Consider the following 23,228-nt stretch of genomic DNA (forward strand, 5'->3'; position numbering starts at 1 on the left):
TAGAGTTGTTAATGTGATTTCAGGACCTAAAGGTTTAAGTAAAAAAAAAATATTGAATGTTGTAAAAGTATTCATTTCATATACTGGAGGCATTTCTAAACACTGAGCACTTTAGCCTTAAGGTGCCCATTGGTGCTAAAAAATAACAAGCAATTCTGCTCAAAATATACTATCACAATCCTCTTTTTGTCTGCAATTTTGACCTTAAATTCTACATTAGAACAGTTTTCCATAGGAGAGGGAACATCTCTTTAGAGCAGGGTTTAATCTGCTTGAGAAGGTTGCCTGGAGGAGGGCATTGCTCTCTGGGCTGGAGGACCTCACCTCGGTGTCTCCAGATCATCTCCAGTGCTCAACAAGGGAAACAACAGTACAGGGCTTAGAGACAAGCATGAGCAATGTGTAACTTCTCTGCAATACCAAAAGGGTGTTCAAGGTTAAACCTCCAAACCACTCCAATCCGTGACAGAATTTCCTTTATAGCTCTGCTTTTTAATGGGGTAATAAGGTGCCTTTCTAACTATGCAACTTAATCTTGCACCATCCTTCCCTCGAAGTAAAAATATTCTGGAGAGCAGTGTTTGAAAGGAAGTTTCAGTTTGTTTCATTTCTTAAGATTCATTATGTGGTTTAAGCTTACCCAAACAAGATCAAGGTACCAAATGAGTTCATATTGCTATCAAAGCAAATGTGACCTTTAAGGGTTTGAGCTCATTTTGTCTAAATCAAAACAGACAAGGTAAATGAAAGGATTTTGTAGGTGGGGAACTGAGACAAAGGCAGGCTAAGTGATTCCACAGGCTTCCACGGACTTCCACCCACAGTCTATAGGACAGTCAATAAAAGAAAATCACATCTGTGAGTCTCTCAGGTTATATAGTCAAGGGTGCATCCAGCTCACAACCTTTGGTTGTGGAGGTGGCTTCAGGAATGTGTATCGAGGTGGAAAATCAGGAAAGGAGACTGCTGTGTAAAGGAAGCAATGCACCTTTTGCATTTGGGAATTACTTAGGGGCTGGGGGTTTAGGAGGTAGAGGTGTAGCAGGGAGAGGTGTCATTATGTCAGGGCTGTTGGATTGAGCATCAGTGGAACTGCCTGACTCTCTAGAGGCACATGGCATGTGTAGAACTGTGAAGGTCAACAGAGATGCTGGTATTTGCCAGAATACCTGTTTACTTTGCTATCAGGGGCAACCCCTTGCTGAGTAGCTACCAAAGATGAGATTTCCTGCTGGGAAATTGTGCTGCTCCTGTTGTCATTCCAACAACACCCCTCATCACAAAGTGGTGTTGTATAGCCATGCTGGCATAAAAGATGTGGACAGTATTTGTCATGCAGTCCAGTGGACAGTCCAGGGCACTTCCCTGCACTTAGTATAGATGGGAAGTCTTCAGTAGGAGTAGGCAAATGTTGAATTATTAAATGATGTCTACAGCACTTCATATAATTATTGCCCAAGTGATGGTACAGCAAGATAAGCCCAGTGTCGACAAGCAGACTTTTCCACCTTCAGAGTTTGGTTAACAGGCTTGCTATTTTGAAATTCAAGAAAAGTCCACTCTCTCAGGAAGAATTTAAATAGAAAATTAAATGGGTCTGCATATTGCTCTGCATGACAGATTTTTTGTTAGCCTTCAAAGTCTGCATGATCTAACCAAGCATGTGGAAGCAAGATACATATTTCTGAGTGCTATAATTTCTATCATTGTGAAAAGTTGTTAAAGGTAAGTAGTTACCCCAAATGTTATTTTAATTCACTAAATATTCTGTGGATTAATAATACAGTATGTGGAGACAGTGGAATAGGAATGGCTGAAATAATTTTTTTGTGTGGCTTCTCAGCTGGCTGCATTCAAAGGGAATTCACTCTCTGGTGATTTTTTTCTTCCTCAAGGGAAAGTATTTAGACAAGAAATTACTCCACAATTATGTCTTGGCTAGAAATTACTGTGGCAGAAACTCTGTTTGGTCTTCCAATTCCTTTCTGATAAGGTGCAATTAGTGCATCCCTTGACTCACTCTGTGAGCTGTTTGTGGGCAGGGGTGTTGTGAGGGAGCATAAGCTGCTACCACAGCCATTCTCTAAACATGCAGTTGGAAACAACAGCTCTGTTATGGTGACAGAAAACATCAAAGGAACAAAACATGCTATTTTATCTGATGGGGGTAACAATATCTCAGCTAATAAAATGGCTGTCATCCCTGCCTATTGTATAGATAAGGAAGCTGACGATGTTGGGATGCTCTTTGTTGGTACGCCAAGTTGCAATTATCCTATGACAGAGCCCTTCTGAGCTATGATTGATGAAACATTTTTGAGGGGGAAAGTGAATTTCAATTGGATTTGATGATGATATTTCTTGCACAATGGTTGGCAAAAACAAAAACATTTTGAGTGGAACTAGGAAAACGTGGCCTTATTTAATCAGCCTGAGATGTCCTTGCCACATTCATATATTTTTATTTTATGTTGGATGTAAACAAGTCTAATTCTGAAGTTCTTGTGTTGACCTTTTCTGGCATTGAGATCAAAGTACTGTCTGCAATAAAGATGAGAAGACTTTCAAGACTTTGGTGGCTTGTCAGAGTAGGGTACGTTTAAACATAAAATATCATAACACAGCAGCCTTTGGCTAAAACAGGCACCAAATGAAGTTCGAAAGAAATTTGTTGCTCCTCAAAAACCCATCATTATCTTGCAGTTTAGTGGCCTAAAACGGGGGCCTGCTTAGAAAACAGTTTTTCCTTCTTGCCTGAGCCTTAACTCACAGGGTGACTCTGCCAGCTGTCTCTAGCAGCTGTAACATGGATGTCACCAGTTTAGAGGAAAGGCATGCCCTTTCTTTGCTCTAATCCCTATGTAGAATTTAGGACTGGTAAACTGAACAATAGTCAGCCCTCTGTAAAACATCAACCTTCCCAAACCATGGCATGCTGACCCATCCTCAATGTGCCCTTTTCCCTGGCTCCAGCTGTTCCATATCCCAGATCTTTCAGTGAGTCTCTGGAGGAGGTCCAGGAGGTTAATTTTGTGCCTGATCTGGAGCCAAGGCAGCTGGGATAAGAATTTGAGCTCTAATATATTATTTTCTTATATAACAACTTGACCATTTGAAAATGAATGTCTTTTTAAACACTACTTTTTGCATCCATAGTCTGAATTTAAATTTGAGGTGTAAACCTACTCTAAGTGAAATGTTTAATGCTTAGAATAACATAAAATTTACAACAATTCCAAGCACAGAGAACATTTCCCAACAAACTGAAACTGAGGTTTTCAGTACTTTAATTATGTTAGGACTTTTGGAGCAAAATTGAGGCTATCCTAGAGAACTGCCTGTACTGCTGCATTTACAGGCAGGTGCAGGGGACAAAAGGCAATGACTTATTTTGATGAATAAAACATTTTATACATGATATAATAGTTTTTCTAGATTGAAAACAAAGTAACCGTCTTTACTGCAGCTTGCAGAACTTCACAACATTTCTAATAAACTGCCCAGTTTTCAGGGATACTTAACATGCTGTGGAAATCTACCCAGTGCTTCTACAAGTTCAGTTGATGCAGTATTCGTAATATTTATCTTGATTATTTTTTGCTTGAACTTAGTTTTAGGCACTTACTTTGAGGGGTTTATTTCAATATGTGAAGGTTCTTTTTGTGGTTTTTGAGAGAGTTTCTTGGGAAACACATTTTTAGCCTTTCCAACTGAGAACTTTGAAGCTGAGTAATACTGAGAAACAACACTAGTGAAAGTTTCTGCAGCGCCTCCCTCCCAGATGGAATCTCAGCATGGCAGTCTGTGGAAATCTCTTGTGTTTTACGTGCATTTATTCAGTACCTATAGTATGACAATCCTCCTTTTCTGCCATCTTAGTATGTAAATTATACCCCTCACTTTAACCAGTGGCAGCAGTGTTTTCTCTGTGCTTTGTAACTGGGATTTTTCTTCAAGTGTCTGGTGAGCTGGGAGAGTGCAGTGCTGGATCAACCAGGTCAAAGGACAGCGAGCAGTGTCATGGCTGTGCTGCAATGGCCAGGCTAACAGAGGCTGGATTTAAAGAGAAAGTTAACTTGGCTAGAGAGTAGCACTACTGTAGCATCACTGCTTGTGGCAGGACACACCTCCGAGCTCATGCAGCCCCTGTGTGGCACACAGCCTGTCTCCTGTTGCCAAAAATACACAGCATTTATACAACATACCCACACCCTCCCAACTGTCAGTACTCCCAGGCATAAAATGCACATAATGACACTTTTTGTGGCAGGCTGTATTATGTTCAACAAACTTAAAAGAGTTCTCATCTCTGACTTGTGCCACATTTCAACTATATTCCATAGTATATGTATTACTTCTGTCCAAACTCTAGATATGTTTTTAATGGAATTTTATATTTTTGCCTAATAAGTATCTTTGAGATAATAAAGTCCTTAGCCCCTGCTTCTGAGAATAAAAACCTTCACAAGAAAATGATACATTTATGTAGACAGCAGTGATTATGAATAAACAGAATATTTTAACCTAGGATGTATTAACTAATGACGAGTAGAGTTGTTAGTGTAGTCAGCAAGGGAAAAGTTACTTTAGATTGATTTAGGATGTCATATACTCCCCTCACACTCAAAATTAATTAAGAGATCTGAGCAAGTTAACTCATTCTTCTGTTTGACATGAAGCTAAAATTTTCCAGATTTTATGCCTTAGAAAAAAAGGTCCAGAAAGAGCTACCCAGACTATTTGGCATGAGGAGACCATGCGTTCCATCACTTCAAAGCTGTATGTTTCAGGAGGGAGAGATGAAAGAGGAAATTTGGCCTTAAGACCAGGCTGGTTTTTGGAAGAGGTTGCTACAGAAAGGAGGAGAGAGCTAGATGCTTTTCAAATTAGCAAATTACACTAAGATGATATCTGGCTATTATATGGGAAAGCGATTATAATCATCCAAATACCTGCATCCTTTTAAATGAGCTGAGCAGTACCACAGACCTAACTTCTCCTAAGTTTTATAACCTCCTGTTCCACTTCTATCATTACATTTAGCTTTAATTCACATCAGAAGAAAAAAAAAAAAGGGGGGGGGGGGGGAGGAGGCTGTGGGGTGTACACAACATCAAAGCCTGTATGATTTTATAGTGATTTTTTTCTAAAATCATCCACTGGGGTCAGTCTCTGGGAGTATCACTGTCAGTAGTTAAGATGTTTTGACCGTGGAGTTAAATACTTACAGCATTGACAGTAGCTGGAAATTCTTCAGTGGTTAGTGTTGTAGTCATTAGTCCAGCTGAAATAATGCTGGCATGTTTTCCCTCTGGGTAGAATTCCTCAGCCTAATTGTCTCCTCCTTGCCCGACCATATTTGATACCTTCAGGTTTGGAGACTGGATTTATTTCAGCAATTAATGGCTTTTCTCAGTTATAGATTGAAATTATTTCCTTTTGTGATTTAGTCTGCTATCCAGAAGTGAAGCTATTGAATTCCAGAACATTTAAATGGGATAACTTACAAATAGGACTAATATAAAAAACACAGTCATCAAGCCAAAGTAAAGCTATGTGGGCCACTGTAGAAGATGAATATTTCTTGTGTAGTTTTTTTTTTTTTTTACTTTAAAAATTAAATAAATATAACTGTTATTTGCTATTGTAGTATTTTCTTCTAATGACCTAACCCTAATATTAGCTTAGAGCAATATAGGTCCAAGCGTCCCATAGAGCAAGATTAGGTCACCTCATCTGACCTCCTGAAAAGTGGCAAATTTTGTCAAGATACTCCTGTCTTTAGCGCTGTAACTTGGGATTGATATTAGTAAATAGTGATCTCTGTGTTTCTGATGCCCAAACCAGATTCCGTAAGGTACTTCATCCACTCAGAGTATAATTAGGCTGTGGTTTCAGAAATCAATGAATACTGTTCAACAATGGAAAAAAATTTAGCTTCTGTAGTCACTGTTTTATGGCTTTCCATGTTATTTGAGTTACTACATCTCTCAAAGAAATTTTACCACATCTTTTATTGTATTCTGCCTTTTAAATCCCAAATGGAACATAGTACACATCTCAAAATCAAGAGATGTTCTTAATACCATTTCAGATATGTTACAGGAAATTAGGTGCAATAAATTTGTTCTGTAGAAAATAATGTAGCGCAATGACACCTGGGCTTCATAATGTATTACCTGTTTTTGAGCAGCAGATTCAAAAGCTGAGCACTGAGGAGCCCAGTTGTCCTTTCTACACGTCTCACTATCCTTGTTGCCCAAAGTCTTCATGCTATGTTTCTAAATTTAGGATTTAGCAAAAACCTTCTAAGTAAAATTCAGTTCCTCTTTTCTCTTCCAAAAATGCTGATAAAATGATAAATGTAAATTGACAGAGTTCATCTCTCGTGGACCAGGCAGGTCGTCTAGAAATGTGAGATGTAGGAATTCATGTTGAGCCTGACATCTAGCTTTGTGTTTCACTTGCTGTATCATGGGTCACTGTTGAGTAAACCAGAGAGATCACTGCCTCAGTGACACCCTTTGTAACTGTCTGTAGGAGACATCCATCTAGTAGCTTTTGGGATTTAGATGTGAACAGAGTGATCCTGATGTGGTGACACTGTCTTTCTTTAAATGCACTTAACATCTGTTGCATGCAGATCAGATAGATCACAAGATTTGGTACATGGTAATGTACAGCCTTTTTGCAGCTACTGGAGAATTATGTCCTCTACAAGAGTGTTTATGATTCCGATGTAACATGCAAAAAATCCTGTCATACTGAGTTTATGTGTTTCTGAAAGTTCTGCAAGCAGAGTTTCGAGAAATTAGTGCTGGAAATAACTAGAACCAGGTGCATTGGTAATTGAACAACTTTGAGTCTTATATTCCTTAATACAGAAGCTAGAGGAGTATTAGACAGATTTGTGTACACAGAGTAAGTAAATATTCTGAAGAAAGAGTTAATGTAATCAAGACTTCACTCTCACATTCTGATATATCTGCTTTCATGGATGGTGCTGATTCTATGCCAGCACTATGGAAAATGGGAACTCTGTGAGAAATTAGAATGCAGATATTGTCTGGCTGTAGTTTGTTTTGGGTTTGGATGGATTTCTGGTTTTCTTTGTTGGTTCTTTTGAATACAGTTTTATTTGTGGTGAAAACAGAACTTCTACTTGGGCTCCCATTCAGTTCTGCAAGAGGGGACATGGTTATCTACTGGCAAATCCCTTTCAGTAGGGGCTTGCTATGCTGTTCACTTTCCTTTAAGCAAAAATATTCTGATTGTGCATGTCCTGTTTTAGTTTTAAGTTAAAGGATGTTTTTCAATTAAAACAAGGAAGTTAGCAACAAAAATGAAGGCTCAATGGGAAATTGTTTAATAACAGTGGAGTTTCTAAAACATATCTGATGGCAGTATTCAGAAAAACACTGGCACCTGCACACTGCCAGCAGTTCAAATCCGGCATATCCCCATTCAGCTGTATTCCATTTTGTGTTAATTCCTTGTTTTTGAAGAAGGTGAACCAAGAAATTAATGATGTGTCTCAATTACATTCTGTCTAATCCTGAAGTAGCAAGCTTGACACAGGGTGTCTGCCAGGATGTTGAGGTTGAATTCTGTAATTAAATCAGTGTGGGGTGAGGAAAGGAAGAGCAATGTGGTCTTTATTCTTGACTTCTGCTCTTGGCAGGTTTTGCCCCTTTGCTCCTGTAATAGCAATGGTGTAGGTTAATGGGAGTCACTCCTTGGGCATTTGTGAGTTTGTGGTTGGGCTCTTTTATAGAAACAGACTTTTCACACACTTAAATCAAACATGAGTATATTCCCTTGGAAAGAAATGCAGAAGCAGTCCTGGTATTTCTGAGCCTGCCACAAGGAGCAATGGAGCAAGTCAGCTAGGGGAAAGACTTCTACAGAATTAGATATGAACCTGAGCTGGTCCCTTAGTTCAAACACTCCTGTCTGCCCAACCCAGAGAGGAATTCAGCAACCCGGACTTAATTTCTGGCTCCCAAATGCATGATATGAACCACCCCAAACAAATGGATTCCATTAACTCAAATTAAAACTACCTTTACCAGCTAGCTGTGTGCCTGAGCAGTTATTTTATGAATCATTGCAGAACCCCACATACTTACTCATTTGTGTCCATCACTGTGTGCCACCTATGCAACAAGCTCACACACCTCACAGTGTCACTGATGTTAAATGTTTGATACTGTCCTTTGTGCTCTGCAGAGGCTCCCAGAGCAGCAGCAGGTGCATTTGGGTGCCTCCAGCCCCATCTACCTGGCACAGTGGGAACACAGTGTGACATTCCAGACCCCAGGATATAGTCCTGAGTGACTGAAGGATGATAAGCCCATATCCTGACATACAACAGGACCATTTCTTATCATAGCCTGCATGTTTGTAGCAAGTTTGATAAAGCTCACCAGATAATGCTCAATGTTCCCATGCCTCAGTCAAGCTGTGCTGTCTCTCAGTTACACCTACTTCACATCTTGCTCACCGACACCATGATGGCCCCACTTAGCATTTCATATTTAAGCTGTAAAGTGCTGATGCATTTCCTGGCTGTGTTTTCTGAATAAATATATTTTTGTCTTGAAATTTAGGACAGTGTTGTCTGGAAGGGAAGCTTTTATTCCCCCTTAATCAGACTGTTTCCTAATCTGCTTTCCTTCTGTCTAATCTCTTGCGTGGGACCAAAATGTTTAGATTTGGGTGGTGACATCTCACTCATTCACATCCTGTCAGATGGGAGCATTGTGTTGTTTGAGTTCACAATATAGCCAACTAGGAGCTGTGTGTGACTGGAACTGAAATTTGGATTATTTTTTATCCACTCCTATCCAGTATCTATTAGCCATTTTTCCAAATAATTCACCTAGTCACAACTTTTCACCTGAAAAACCAGTCTTGCCATTCCAGCAGACCATCTTCAACCTATTTTGGGGCTTTTTCCCACTGTACTGTCTCTGACATTACAATCTGCTACAATCTCTCTCCTTCTTTAGCATTGTATTTTAACAGCTCGTCAAACCAGCTGGTAAATTAATGCCATGTTCTTGGGAGAAAGGCAGAAGGGGTTCCTGGAGTACTCCAGATGCAAGGAGGTCATGGTCTGCTACCCTGAAGAGTGAGTGGCAGCTCCTTGTCCCTTGTGCCTGAGCTGTCACTTGGGCTGTGCTCAACACCCTGACAGGCACCTCACACCCTGCTCTCTACAAAGAAGGGACGCCTGACCAGCTCTAAGTTTTGCCGGCAGTAGAAAGGGTGAATCTTCATAGCGCTCCCAGGTCTTCCCCTCATGACCGGCTCAGGGAAGGGGTGTCAGTCGGATAATAAATAACTAATTTGTGGTTTGGGCACCCAAACTGTTGCTCTGCACTTGCAGGTCTGAAGTTTTCTTGCTGAATCTCTGCGGGTCAGTGAGGCAATGAGGTCTCTTCTTGGGAGAGTGATGGGAGAGTGTTGATGCACTGCATGTAGACCTCTGCTCTCCAGAGGTGCAGGAGAGGAAGTGATGGGGGAAAAGTGTGACAGGACCATTCAATATTTATTTCCTCCTCCAATTATTTAATCCCCCTTTTACTTCTGTTTCACTAATTCAAGCACCTTGTTCCTTTTTGTTTTCAAATTCTTGCAGATGCCTGTCTTGGTAAATGGTTTGTTTCCAGTCAAGGATTAGTACCTTTAATGATATATACCCCACCACAACTCCATTCTTCACACATGAGTGATCACAAACTATAGATTTCCTTTTTCTGATATTTCACAGGTGTTGAAAAGGCAGGGTGTTCTGTGTGGCTAAACAAATGACAATTTCATCACTGGCACTTACCCGATAATAAATGCTGTTCATGTTTAATTTATAATATCTGGAAATACCAGCAAGAGATGAGGGAAACTGTTTAGATAATATATTAACCTCACCAAACCTTGTCCATTCTCTGAAACTCAACCAGAGTGTGACTTTAAAATATGGGAAACTTTCCTTTCCTCCTTTTAAACTGTTCTGTCCTGTTCCTTAAATTGGGACTAAGTGAATTTTCTGTTGTGAGGCTCTTTAGTTCGTCCAGACATGAAAGAACTGCTGATCTGAAATCATCCTTTTATATACACATAGCCTATGAAGATGTGAGAGAAAATATTTGTTTGCTGTACTAAGACCTTATAAGAGACTGGCTAGTTGCAGAGCCACCACGTTAAAAACAGTTTAAAACTCCTGCCAAACTACAAAAACACCCCGAGAAGGCATTGTGAAAGGCTTTTGAGGGGGTAGGGAAATGTGAAATCTTAACAAGGCAGAGCTTGCAATGGCAAGATTTCCTCTGCAGCAACTACATGGTTCCCTGCCCAGGTGTAGGACAAAGATGAATCAGGCCCATTCTGAAAGCAATTCATATTTAAATGAGATTTCCAGCCCAGTCTCTACAGTCTCAAGTGGTTATTCTAAGCATCTGCTCTTTCATGCTGATTTAGACCAAGCTCGAATGCCGGATCTTTGGAGAATCGTAAACAAATTGTGTTAAATTGCCATTAATGGAAACAAATCACAAGAAAGGAAAGGCAAGGTTGTTAATGGTATTGCTGTTCTAAACTCGGGCTTTGATGGCAGTAGATGCAGTCCTGCAGCACAGAAGTAATGTATGTAAAGTCACCCACTGTTCTGAGACCTCCAGACAAGCGAAGCACAGCGGGGGGAGTATCGCTGGAATTTGTTTTACAGGAAGCCTTTCATTTCCTTACTTTTGAGGGGTTAAGTGAGGCACTTCAAGCCCTGTTCTCCCATGAGGATTATACTAGGTAAGGGTAGTTCTCGTTTCCCCCAGGGGCTCCACAGCAGCCCTGGCAGCAGAGGCTCCTGTCAGAATAGAACAGCCGGATGCAATGAATCTGTGTATTCCCCAGCCACCCCGGCTGCGTTTCCTTCCTACCTGCTGCCGTCCATCTCTCCGGTGCTGTGTCCAGAGATACTGTGTCCATCTTGATAGATGGATATGCCCCAGAGGCCTCCAGTCTCGGTTTCCACAGATAAGTTTCCATGGATAAGGGAAAAAAATAATTGTTGATGTTTTAATTGCATTAACTTTATGTCATGTGGGGAACGCACTAAATAGAATGTGCACATATTGCAGTGTAAGAGCTGCTCATAGTCCTTAGTGACATCAGGCTTCACTGAACTTATGAAAATCCCAGCACTGGGCCTATGCTTGTTCCAGTGGGGCTGTGGGAAAACTCAGCTTAACAAATTCAAGCTCTGGTCAGGAGTCCTTAATATTTTCTTCATTTCTACAAAAATCTCATTTTGCAAAATTGGGAAGGACTGAAAATGCACAAGTCATTCTGTTTAACTTTGGATTTCCACCTTGTTTGTTTGTTACTTGAAGTGAAAGGAGGAACAATTTATTTCAAAATTTATAAAAAGTAAAACATGAAAAACTTCGCGTGGTTGTGAATCTATACGACAAGTTTCACCCCAAAACTAACTCTTCATATCATGTCATCATATCATCAAAAAGTCTATCACAGAGATGTGCCCATTGCAATGAAAATCTTTCATAGCTGTTTGATAAATCCACTACCAAAAGACTTTTCCTCATGATATTTTTCATGCAAATACTCAAAGAGTATTACATAAATCTTCTATCCAAAATTGATGACTCAAAGAAATTTCCAGTGCTTGCCAAAGAAAAAAACAAATTATGTAATTTTGTAGCTGTTTTCCAACTGTAGGTTATGATTTCATAAGCATTATTAAAATACCATATATGACATGGTAAATCTTGCACTTTAAAAGGAATATGGAATACAACAAAGGAAATGTTTCAGGTTGGTTTTTTTCCTCCTAAAATCTTATCAGATTCCTCTAGTTTCCAAGTGCATCATGACCCTAAAATCCACAAACTAATCTTTTCTTTTGCATTGGTATGTTTAAAAGTTTCTAAAAGAATTTAATGCTCTCTATACAGAAATGTACTCATATTAATGAGCACAAGCATTTTAAAACAGAATTACTAGCTCAAATCAAAATAGAGCTCTAGAGGGGTATATCAGCTTTTCATATTTTTTCACTTTTTTTTCTTTTGAAAATCCATAATACATTCTCAAGAGACTAGTAGAAGCATGATTACATTACATTGATTACTATAACAGTAGTTGATTCTATCCAGCCATAACAACATATATGTACACCAAAATACATGGTAGCTGCAATTTTAAGGTAAAAACGGAAAATGGATTTTCTTATACAACTCTACCATGTAAACATCCTACGAGTATTCAGGTTCACATATATCCCCTTCATGTCTTTGAGATAACACAAATTTCCTTGGAAATTATTTGTAACCCTCCTTACATTTCAATTGGCAATTATGAGATTTTAGAGCAATCCAAATCATAGAACTGCCATGTAAAAAAAAATAACTAATCAAAAATGGAAAGCAACCCCCAAAAAAAAACCAACTAAGCCTAGAACTCCAACAACCTTCTCCATGCCCCCCACTGGCATTTCTCAAGACAGTGCAGCTATCCAGGAAATACCTTGTGTATCAGACCTGAATGCAACATTACCATCTAGCCATGATAATTAACCTTGTCATTTGGCTATTCATGTCTCTAAAGTCTCCGAATCTTTCATTATTTACTGGAGACAAAAAATCTTTAAAGCAATATGTATTCCCGAAATACTGCCTGCAGTGCTCAATGAGTGTCTGTGCAGCATTTAATGCACAGGCTGTAATTAAATTAAGTAGAAACAAAGCAGGTGGATTATATCAGTGCTGTCACTTAAAGCATCCTTTCTGAGTAGGCAGAAGTTTTTTTTAAAACATTTTTTATCTATAAATCCCATTGTTTATTCCTGACATTCACAAATCCAATGACATTATAAATCATGTAAAATACGGAATATTACTTTAAGCCCCTGAGCTCCTCATTGGAGTGCTGTCTGAAAAAAAAGTCAGGTTGTTTACACAGAGAGCTTGATAATATTTTTGCCATCGTTTTTTATCTTGTAGAATATTTTGTGTAAAAAAGAATGTTTAGATAGACTGTATATGAAAATCTTTTCTGGTTTTTTTTTCAAACTTCTTCTCTTGCCTTTGTCATTAACCTAGTAGTTTTTCATAGCCTACTTACGTCAGTAACTTTTACGTCATTAACTTCAATGCAAGCAGGATGTGGTCCAGTAAATTACCCCCCAGCACATTCTGCTCAGTATTATTTTAGAAAAGAAAGCTCCATATGAATTTAACTCCCTAAAATATTCATTCTTGTGTTTGTAATGTAAGTTACTGCTGCTCTTCAATGTCCAAAGTGTTTCTGTAGTGATCTGAAAGATCTCTCAATAAGCAAGCTTACTAAGGCCATATGGTCACCATTAAACCCCTTGCAGACATCATAAATATTGAGGAAAAACACCAATAATCCAGTGAAGTTATTTAGGAATAATTGTAGAGAATTTATCGATAACCACTCTATGAGTCATTTTAATATTGCTTATTAATCCTTTGGACTCCCTGAAAATGGCAATATTGCTGGATATCAAGGACTATAGTTGAACTCCTAGAAAAACAATCCAAAAGAAATGTTCTTGAATGTAACCTTTAGACTCCTTATCTGTTATTCCTCTACTTTAAATCAAGTCCTGCCACCATCAGTGACCTTCTACTTCTCATCTTCTGAGACTGCAATCCCACGAGGTTTCCAAAATCAACACATACTCTTTTCTAGAATCTGTAATATTTTCCAAAGATCAAATTTATTTTACTACTATAATAGGGCAGTCCATTCTCTTTTTGTTGTCACCAAATGCTAAGGTCTGGGAGCAAATTTGGGCTGCAAAGGAGTCAGACACACACAAAATACATTAGAAGTGGACCCTGTGATCAAGGTTTGCAAAGTTTTCTGGGACCTGGTCTCTGCAATGCTACGTGACAAACCAGATTTTTCATATTCTCATGCTTTTTTTTTTTTTTAACTGGGATCAACATCACACTTTTTCTGCCCTATCGTAATTCCACTTAGGCTAATTAGGTTTGACTTTGGCATTCTTTAAGATCCAAATCATACACATCCTCTGCTGTATTCTCATGAATACCAAGGCTGTAGAATAAATATTGTTGACGTGTGTTGGCACAGTGCTTTTATACTTGGATTCCTCATTAAATTACATTAAATTTTAGTTTTAATGAGCCTAATCCATTTGATACTGTTGACCCAAATTCCCCTGAGGAAAACTGCAGCTCTGAATTGATATTTGCATGTCTGAGTCAACTGAGTCACATTCAAAATCACTTCAGACTTCGAAATTCAAAAAATGTCCTGTTCAAGCTATGCTGAGGGTTGTGACTAAGTTAAATTCCAGAAATGTATTCCTGCAAGGCTTTATGGCTCTTGCTGTACTTTAATCACGTCACTGCCCCAGCTTACGTGACACTTTCCTTATCTGCATCCTATCTCTGTAAACAGCTTATGAGAACTCTGACCATCAGGAAGCAGGAGCACCTTTCTAAAGCTCATCCTTGGGTGTCTTTTCTGAAATCATATATCTTCTCCCTGTCATACTCCTTAATCATTTTTCTTTTGCAATAAATTGTTATTTCTCTCCCTGTTAGAATTCTTTCCTGCCATTCATCATGTTATGAGTACCTTTTGCTTGAGAACAGGAACAAAATCCCAGTGCACTTAAGGAAGTCTTTAACTCTTTTCCTTTCTCATGATGTAGAAAATAGAGAATTCCATTCAAGTGTCATCTTCTTTGGGAGACTTTCATTGATTTCTTTGGTTTTGGGGTACTTTAAAAGGAATGGGCTATTGGAAATATGGATTTGTCAGTATTGTGAGTGTTTCAGTTTGATAAGTAATGTAGCTGGATAAGAAAGTTTTCAAAATTTCTTTCAGGTTTGGTCTAAAAATTATTCAATAGACAAGAGCAACCTTGGAAGATTTTGGAGAGGAAATGGTTTTATTGAGTCATTGCAGGAGATCAACTATGCAGTTCAAAGCATGAGTTTATTTTTTTTGTTTGTTTGTTTGTTTTTTGGGTTTTTTTTTAACTTTTGATTAAGATTTCTGGATCCCCATGCTCATAATGACAGCACATGCTGAGGCTCTGCAGTGATGACAGTCTCAAACTTGTGTGTATCACTCCTTTTCACTGTGTCATTGGAGGCCTGGGATTAGCCCTATAAAATTGTTCATGAGAATTTGCAGGTACAACAATTATGACTTGCAGAGCAATTACTAAGAGGTAAGGCTCAAGACATGAACCCTGTTAATCTCTTTGTTAAGATCTTTGGGATAACTAAGAAAAAAACAATATACTTGGAAACTCAGGCCAGTCAGTAGGATGAATTTTTGAGTTTGTTTTCCAGTAATGCTGAGAAATATCACAGCAGATCTTTTAAAACAGGCCATAAAAAATGTGTATTTAGCTATAGTGGTTCTGCTTTGATGTTAGAGAATGAAGGGGGTGATTTTTTATATCCTTTTGACGTCTGCTTTTTATAATTCAGAATTTCCAGACACATCCTACAGAGTGACCTGTAGATTTTTGGATAGGAAAAAAATGTTATCAATTGCAAGTATGGGAGAACATACATTTTTCTCAATCCTTTATTCCAAGTGTATATCCAATTAAATTATTTATTTCACTATCCCACTGGTTCTCTCACTTGTTGTTTCACATGGAATGAGGGCAAATGAGTGCTGCTGAAAACCTGATTACATCCTTGGCAATGGGAAAACTACATAGCCAAACACCAAGAGTGCCAGTTCAGCATTCAAGACTTATACAAGTGAAATGCCAGAGCCAAATTAAGCTTATACAATACTTCTTTCTTCAATCACCAAATGTAAATATATTTCTCCATAATTTGTGTCTTGCAGATGATAATGAGTGTGAAAATGCTACTCAGCCATGTGGAGAGCATGCCAATTGCACAAACACAGAGGGAAGTTATTACTGCACTTGTTTGTCTGGTTTCAAACCCAGCAATGGTCAACAAATTTTTGTTCCTAATGATGGAACCTCCTGCGTGGGTAAGTCACTGCTGTCTGCCAGATAGCTTTACATTTTCATTCTTCTCTTACTGCTTTTCTTAATTACAGAAATCTGCAAAATGCTTTTGTATTTGTGAAGTTTGGAGTCTGGGTGTAAAATTTCCACATTTTGGACTGAAACATGCTTGCTTAGTATTCCAGTTCAGGCCCACACTTCTCCTTGACAACAGAGCTTCTGCCATTGCTTTCAGTAACACTTGAATCTTGACTCTGCTTGCAATGTATTTAAATCCACATGTCACAGATTTACACAATAAATATATAGTTAAGGAAACATAGAAATCACCAGTTCACCCATTTATGCCACTGTTTCACTGACCTATGAGCAAGGTGGTCACATACCCAGGAAAAAAAGTAACAAAATATTCTGTATTCAGATCTGGATCAACAAATTTCTCTACAAGTTTGAAATGGTATACTTCAAATATCTTTTGTTTGGAAACTTGGTTGGGATACTTTTTGATAATTTTTCAAGACTGATCAAAAACAACAAGCAAGATCAGTGGCTATCCTACCTCCTGTGCCATCCATTAGCCTCTGTTTCTGTACCTGTTGGATGACACATGTTCAAGATTACAGGGGAGGAAAAAAATGTTATTTCTGAACAACCATGCAATCCTTTAGGATTTCCTCTGAATGGAAGAACTGTAACTATTTCTCTTTTTTCTAACTCCTGGTAATTTTCTCAGTATGTTGCAAAAGTCCTCAGGGAATGGGAAAATGAGAAATAAATCTATTGCCCTTTACACCTTTATGCTGACTGTGTCTCATTCTAGGTATGTCTCCTGTGAGCTTGTGAGTGCTGACAACCTCTCTTCTCACTGCTCTTAATATCAGCAGAGTGGTTGCATATTAAGCCAGAAAGTGATCTAATCGACATTTCTTGCCCATTGCTCACATCCATCTAAAAGTGCTCTGCTTTATCCAGCTGCTATGAATCATTCTTAAATTAGCTGGGATGGAGACAGTTAGCACATTGAGCTGTAAATATTCTCACCATTTCTGCTCCAGGTTTTGATTTTTACATTATGATATTTCCTCAGCTTCAGAAGTTTGTCTTCAAAATTATTTCTCTGACTGGTTTTGTGTCACTTTAACTTCTTGCCATTAGCCTGATGATTTCTTCTCTTTTTTTCCTCTTTACTGGACTGATTGGCCTTTTTTATCCTCTACTAGAGTTTAGTTTAGTACTTCTTTTTGAAAACCCACATGGAGGAGCCAAGAGCTTTTAAAATTCACACTGAAATAAAAAATTACCTGTGGGCACCTTTTGTCATTAAACAAGTGTACCAATTACTTTACCAAGATGTGAGCCCTAAAGACAACCTTTTGGTCCACAATTAATTTTTGACTTTACTCATCAGGGAAACCATAATAGGATATCTTGTACCCAATGGACCTGCTGCTACAGGTAGCAGACATGACTTGTACAAAAGCAGCTGATAGTTGTGTATTTGGGATGACAGCTGAAGCAAATATCAACATTTCATTATAAATAGAGTGAAGGTTATTTAGTACAAATCACAGAACAGAATTACCAGATATCCATCCTGCACAAGTTCATAGGGCCCCACAATATATTTTTAGAAGTCTTAAATCTTTTTTTTTTTTTTAATTATGTATATATGTACATGGCAGTAACGGTTAAACTACAGTGGTTGAATTTTGGAGACTATGCCATTATGAAGCCGCTTTGTTTATGCCCTCAAACCTACATGAGTTTCCAGTAGTGCAAGTGTGGTTCATACCCGTGAGTGTGCAAGTCACTTCCATGCACATAAATGTGTGTTCCCTCTTTGGAAACCCCAATGAGCTCCCAAGTGAAAAGTGATAATGTTCCCCAGGGTAGTGGATCTTGGGACAACAGCTTTGAGAAATGTTGGTTCACCCTTAATCTAGTCAGAATGCTGAGTTTTGAGTCGAGGGTCAAAAGTATTTCCTATCCATGTTATCAAGCAGAATTGGTGAAAATATGACAAAGAAAGATGCAGATAGAGGAGGAGCTGGATGGAAGGAAGGGAAAGAGAGGAGAAAAAAAAGGATGGAGAAAATGGAGAAAAAAAAGGATAAAGGAAATGGAGAAGAAAAAATAAGGATGCAGAGATGTGATATTTCTGAAGACATTTTTCTGTTGTCCTGAGTGAGCTATTAAAATCTCTTTTTTTGTTTGTGTAAAAGCCATACTTTTCCTTAGACTTCACAATTTATTGAATGCTCAGCTGCAGATAAAAAAGTGAAATATAAACCTACTTTTTTCACCCCAGTCAACAGAGTAAAAACATGAAAATGGCCACCTGTGAAATGAAAGTGACATCCACGCCACTCTGCCTTTTCTGGGAACATGCTATTAGTTCTCTTCAGGTATTTCTGAGAGCACTGGGAAGGCACCCATTCTCCATCTCATCCTTTGCTGTGACAAGGAAGCTGTACAGTGGATGGAATGTGGCTTTGGGCCACGTTGCTAACTTTTCTTTTACCTTTGCCATTCATAGACTTTTTCATTTCTACTTTGTGTGTGCTGCTGCCTTCCACAGTGTGGAGACACGGGGAGGGAACATCTAGTCCTTTGCAATTGGACTTTTCAATCACTTGCAAGCTACTAATAAGCAGAAGGTATAATGTAGACATCAAGCTGTCTTGACTGGCTGGTGAGGAATCAAAGCCATGTAGGTACAATCCTGTAATTGGCAAGACTGAACATAATAACTGTTCTCCGTACTTTTAATTTAATTGGAATTTCCTTGCCTGCTGCAGTAAATGAGGAGTGACAAAGCACAGAAATAAAATAAAAGGTTATAAATCTATTTTCACACTAGCCTAAGTGGTGTTGGTGATATTATTTTTCTGATCGCAGCTTTTACAAAGGCTTCAAAGTTCAGCTCCAGGATTTGTTTTGAATATTTACTAAAAGGCCAGGGCTTTTTCTACAGACCTATAGCAAATGCTCTTCTGTTTAAATAGCTGCTGTTCTTCAGCCTTTGCTCAGCAATGCTGTCTGTAAAGACTGCTCACACAGGCCTTGGCAGCCCACTCCTGCTCTCCTGCTCCCTGCTCAAGGAGAGTCTGGGATCCTCACACCAAAAGTCCACTAAAACTGGATTGCTGAAAGCACTGACAAGTTGTTGTCCATGTGTGGTCCAACAACTGCATATTTGGCTAAAAAGGCCCAACTACAAAATGTAAAGAAACAAATGCCTCCAGTTACTGCACACAGCATTTCAAAGCAGGAACTTAAAAGCTGCATTCTAGCAACTGTCACAAACTGTTGGCTGCCCCTGACAATCTCATTGATTTAAAAAGGATACAAAGCTGATTAGTACCTTGCAAGATCAGGCATATTGCCTTTTAATTTTGTCATCCAGGAGTTGTTTTATTCCTCTGGAAATAGTAAATTAAACAGGCGTGAGATGGACTCATTCCATATGGACAGCTCAACTGCAGAAAGTCTGTTCGCATATACTAAACAGGGTGTCTCTATCAGACTTTAAATAGCAGTCCTGTTGCCAGAGATGTGCCAAAATACTTGAATTTCTGCTGTTGTTTTGCATAATCCTGTCTTATTAAAATCTCCATTACACTTAACATCTGACAATTACAAAAAAAAAAATGCACAACTGTCCAATAATAATAAATAAATGGTTTACTGATCTAAAAGTTTATGAAAAGAAAAATGTCATGACAATTTTGCAACATTTGTATCAGTAAATCATATGTAAACCTGATCCTTAGTAACAGTATTCTCAAAAGCATTCAAATATTATTTTTTGTACTTATAGGGTATTGTAAGTTTTGGCAAAGATTGTTGCCAACTGCTCATGTTTTAGCACTGCATTAAATGATGAATGGCTTGCTCAGATGTACATGTCCTCCATGTAGCTGACAAGGCCAAAGAAATCTTAGGTTTAAGGGTGATGTGTTTTCTTGTTAGACAAACTGGCTTTGTCATGATTTTCACCCTTGCCACTTCAATTCATTCCCTCTCTCTGTCTTATAGAGTCACACAACAAGGCACTGACACACACCCACTTGTTTCAAACAGAGCTTGATAATTTACTGATGTGAGAGGTTATTTAAATGCAAAGAAAAATAACTCTAGCCTTATGCCTTTAAACGACACACTTAATTATGAGACATCCTGTGTGTAGCACTATATCATGTTATTTTCCTTCCCTTTTGCCAGATTGGTTCATGTATAATGTGGTTGGCTCCATAACTATGAACACCGAGGTCACAGAAACCATACAAATATGGATAATGCAAGACTCAGTTCCTTGAAGAGAAACATTAGCAGTTTGGGGCATTAAACATGAAAAAAAAATTTGGCCTAATGCAGAAAATCACAATTTAACCTCCTGCTTTAAACTTCCACGCTGGCACCAAGCCATTCAAACACGTTGCTTTCCTGGTGGCTCTCCCTGCAGAGCAGTGGTGGCTGTGCTGGGGAGGGAAATGCACTTCCAGCCCCACATCTCCTTCCTGTCCATGCAGGAATGGCTTCTCCATAGCAGCTTCTGAATTTCAGGCTTAAAACACAGCATACCAGAGTGCAAATCAGAATCGATGGCTCATTGAGAAAAAGAGAAATATGAAAGTGAGGTGGGACGTTAACCTTGAATCCCAGGGAGACCTCTGTCCATATAGACAGATGGCCCCCAGGTATCCTTCAGGGCTGGTTTATTTTTTGCATTCATTCCCTCAATATATCGATATACATGCGTTACATCTTTCCATTTTTCAATAATAACCTTATTTCACATGCATTGTTGCTCCTGTTGTGCTCCTTTTTGAAAACCACCCAGATTCTTGTATCAAAAGCAGAGTGTCAAACTAGCCCTACGTCCATGCTAATAATGGATTTCCAGCCACTCCATATCTGCTTTCAGCTTGTCTGGTCTTAACACCCTGTCTGCCTCAGCAGAGGCTGCTACCTATCAATTCAGATACCTCTTCTCCTCCCCTGATCAATTAACCACTTCTCATTTTATCACCAATTTCTTTCCAAAATTAAGCATCATACCTAATTCTTGACTGGAGTTTTCATCCTCTCTCTTCCATTTCCTGCACTCTCTCCTTTCCTTCAGTTAAGTTCTCAGGCTGTTACTTTTAACCCACTCATGCGCCACTTCATTTTTCAGGTTTACCTGTCCCAAAGCTCTTCATTCTTTTCTCCTTCCCAGCACAGCACTTCACAGTCCATTACTTCATTCTCCAGAATTATTTGGTATAGTTCCCAGTTTGCTTTCTCCATTGAGTTATTTGATCTTTATTCTCAGCCAGCCAAATAATGCAAAATAATCAGTACTCCAGCCAGGGATTTAGTACCCAGCTCTCCTAAATTGATCAATGCATGGATTCCCTTACTGGAATTCATTGTTTTTTCTCTTGGACTATGCCCCGCCCAATTACTGAACTTGTCTATCTAATGGCAATTTATTTAGAAGCACAAAAGACATTTTAGGCAAATGTAATTTAAATGTGGATTTTTCATAAAAAAGGATATGCTAAGCACTTTAAAGGATACAAAGTTTAATTCTTAGATTAAAAGGATGGACAGAGGGAGCTTTGGCTGTGCCTTTTTAATGCTGCACCTTAAAAGACACGTCTGCAGGTTGTTTTTTTCTTTTTCTAATTGAGCTGAAAAAATCTATTTAGTTTAATCTCTGAAAAATGGATTTCAGATGATTTGCATCATGCCAACCATTTTGTTATGATAGAATTAATATGGTTTTAAAACATGAGCAGTGTAGTATTATATAGAAATAAAAGTGGTGGTATAAAATATGATCAATTATGATTTATCCTTCTAATCCTTAAGTATTATAATTGGCTGGGATTTTGCCATTGAGATTGTGGGTTTAGTTTTTGTTTATTTTTATTGCATGAAATTTTATTATGAAACTGCTTGTAGTGTGCGGTGCTATTACCAACAAAGCAGCAAGGTGTTAGTCTGTAAATACTTAATAAAAATTCAATTTCTCATAATATTTGCAGATGTAGATGAGTGCAGCAATGATGGAACTGTTGCCTGTGGAGATCATGCAAAATGTGAAAACGTGGATGGAGGGTTTAACTGCTCCTGTAAGGAAGGTTATCAACCATCCACAGGAAAATTGCAGTTTAAGCCAAATGATGGCACTTCCTGCCAAGGTACATGATATTATAAAGGTTTATGTGTTATTATAGAGATACATCTTCTGAGAAGCCCACTAGTGCCTATTTATCTTCAGTTAGATTAATCAGCACGACATGAAAAAGAGGCAAGGCTGTGGCATCTACAATTCCTGAGAATAGAATAAATTTGTAGATGTATTTTTGCTAAACAGTGTGATGAGATCCATTTGAAATAATGGTTACCTCCTCACAGCTGTCAGATCTGTACCTCTCTCTGTAAATTCAAGCTGTCTCTACTCCACCTGTGGAAGTCCCATAAAAGGGACCAAACTCTCTAACTGAATAAAATAGTTCATTCCAATCCAATGCTATAACTTTGGCCAAGAAAAACTCTTTGCAATTGTAGTTTGACAATGGAATGCTGTGTTTCATGTGCATAAATTCAGAATGCTGGTGGTTTGGGGAATGACCTAGACAAGAGCTTTTGCAATTAGTATGTATTGAATATTGATTGAACTGCAATGTATAATTTGTTTCCCCTCTTATTTTTACAGAAAATCCAAAGGCCAAGTGTGAGTTATTCAAAGACTGTATAGCTGAACACATTAATAGAACTTTAGCCAGAGTAAGTAGCATTGGTTTGTAGATTAATTTTCAAATCCTTTAATTGTTTCTGTTTGAAACTGCTATTTCAATTATAATAGTTCTTAAACAGTTTTTAACAAAGGCTTGAAGCATGAAATTGAACTTAAGCATGTTTACAGAAGGCTTTTTAATAATTTCAAATTATTTGAACTGGGTTGTATGTTCTACTCATGATAATAACTTGCTGGGAATCTTCATGTTCTCTTTCCAGCAGAGTCATGATGCATGAAAAATTCAGAAGTGTGGTAATCACTCAGCTGTTTCTGTAATTTCTGGAGTTACACACTGCTGCATTTACTGATGTGCAATTATTTGCTTGTTCAGAAGGAAGGCAAGATAGCTTACAAAAGTAATATCAACAAGTGACTAAATAGAAAAGGGAGCCGTAACATCTTGGTATGCTGGTTTAT

General features: G+C 38.4%; 1 protein-coding gene across 2 annotated transcripts in view; it reads left to right on the forward strand.

The window, feature by feature from the left end:
• The window catches only part of ADGRL4 (adhesion G protein-coupled receptor L4), a 73,717-nt gene that overhangs the window by 21,785 nt on the left and 28,704 nt on the right, over positions 1-23,228 (forward strand). Inside the window, exons 3-5 of one of the 2 annotated variants that reach the window (XM_066192574.1) lie at positions 15,889-16,041; positions 22,054-22,209; positions 22,728-22,798. In XM_066192574.1, coding sequence (XP_066048671.1) covers positions 15,889-16,041; positions 22,054-22,209; positions 22,728-22,798 — 380 coding nt within the window. The remainder of the gene's footprint in view (positions 1-15,888; positions 16,042-22,053; positions 22,210-22,727; positions 22,799-23,228) is intronic. The other variant, XM_066192575.1, reaches the window with a different exon arrangement.

This window comes from Chamaea fasciata, unplaced genomic scaffold (genome assembly GCF_029207755.1).
Source record: "Chamaea fasciata isolate MVZ Bird 193981 ecotype frontalis unplaced genomic scaffold, bChaFas1.0.hap1 SCAF_10, whole genome shotgun sequence".
In the NCBI taxonomy this organism is placed as follows: domain Eukaryota; kingdom Metazoa; phylum Chordata; class Aves; order Passeriformes; family Sylviidae; genus Chamaea; species Chamaea fasciata.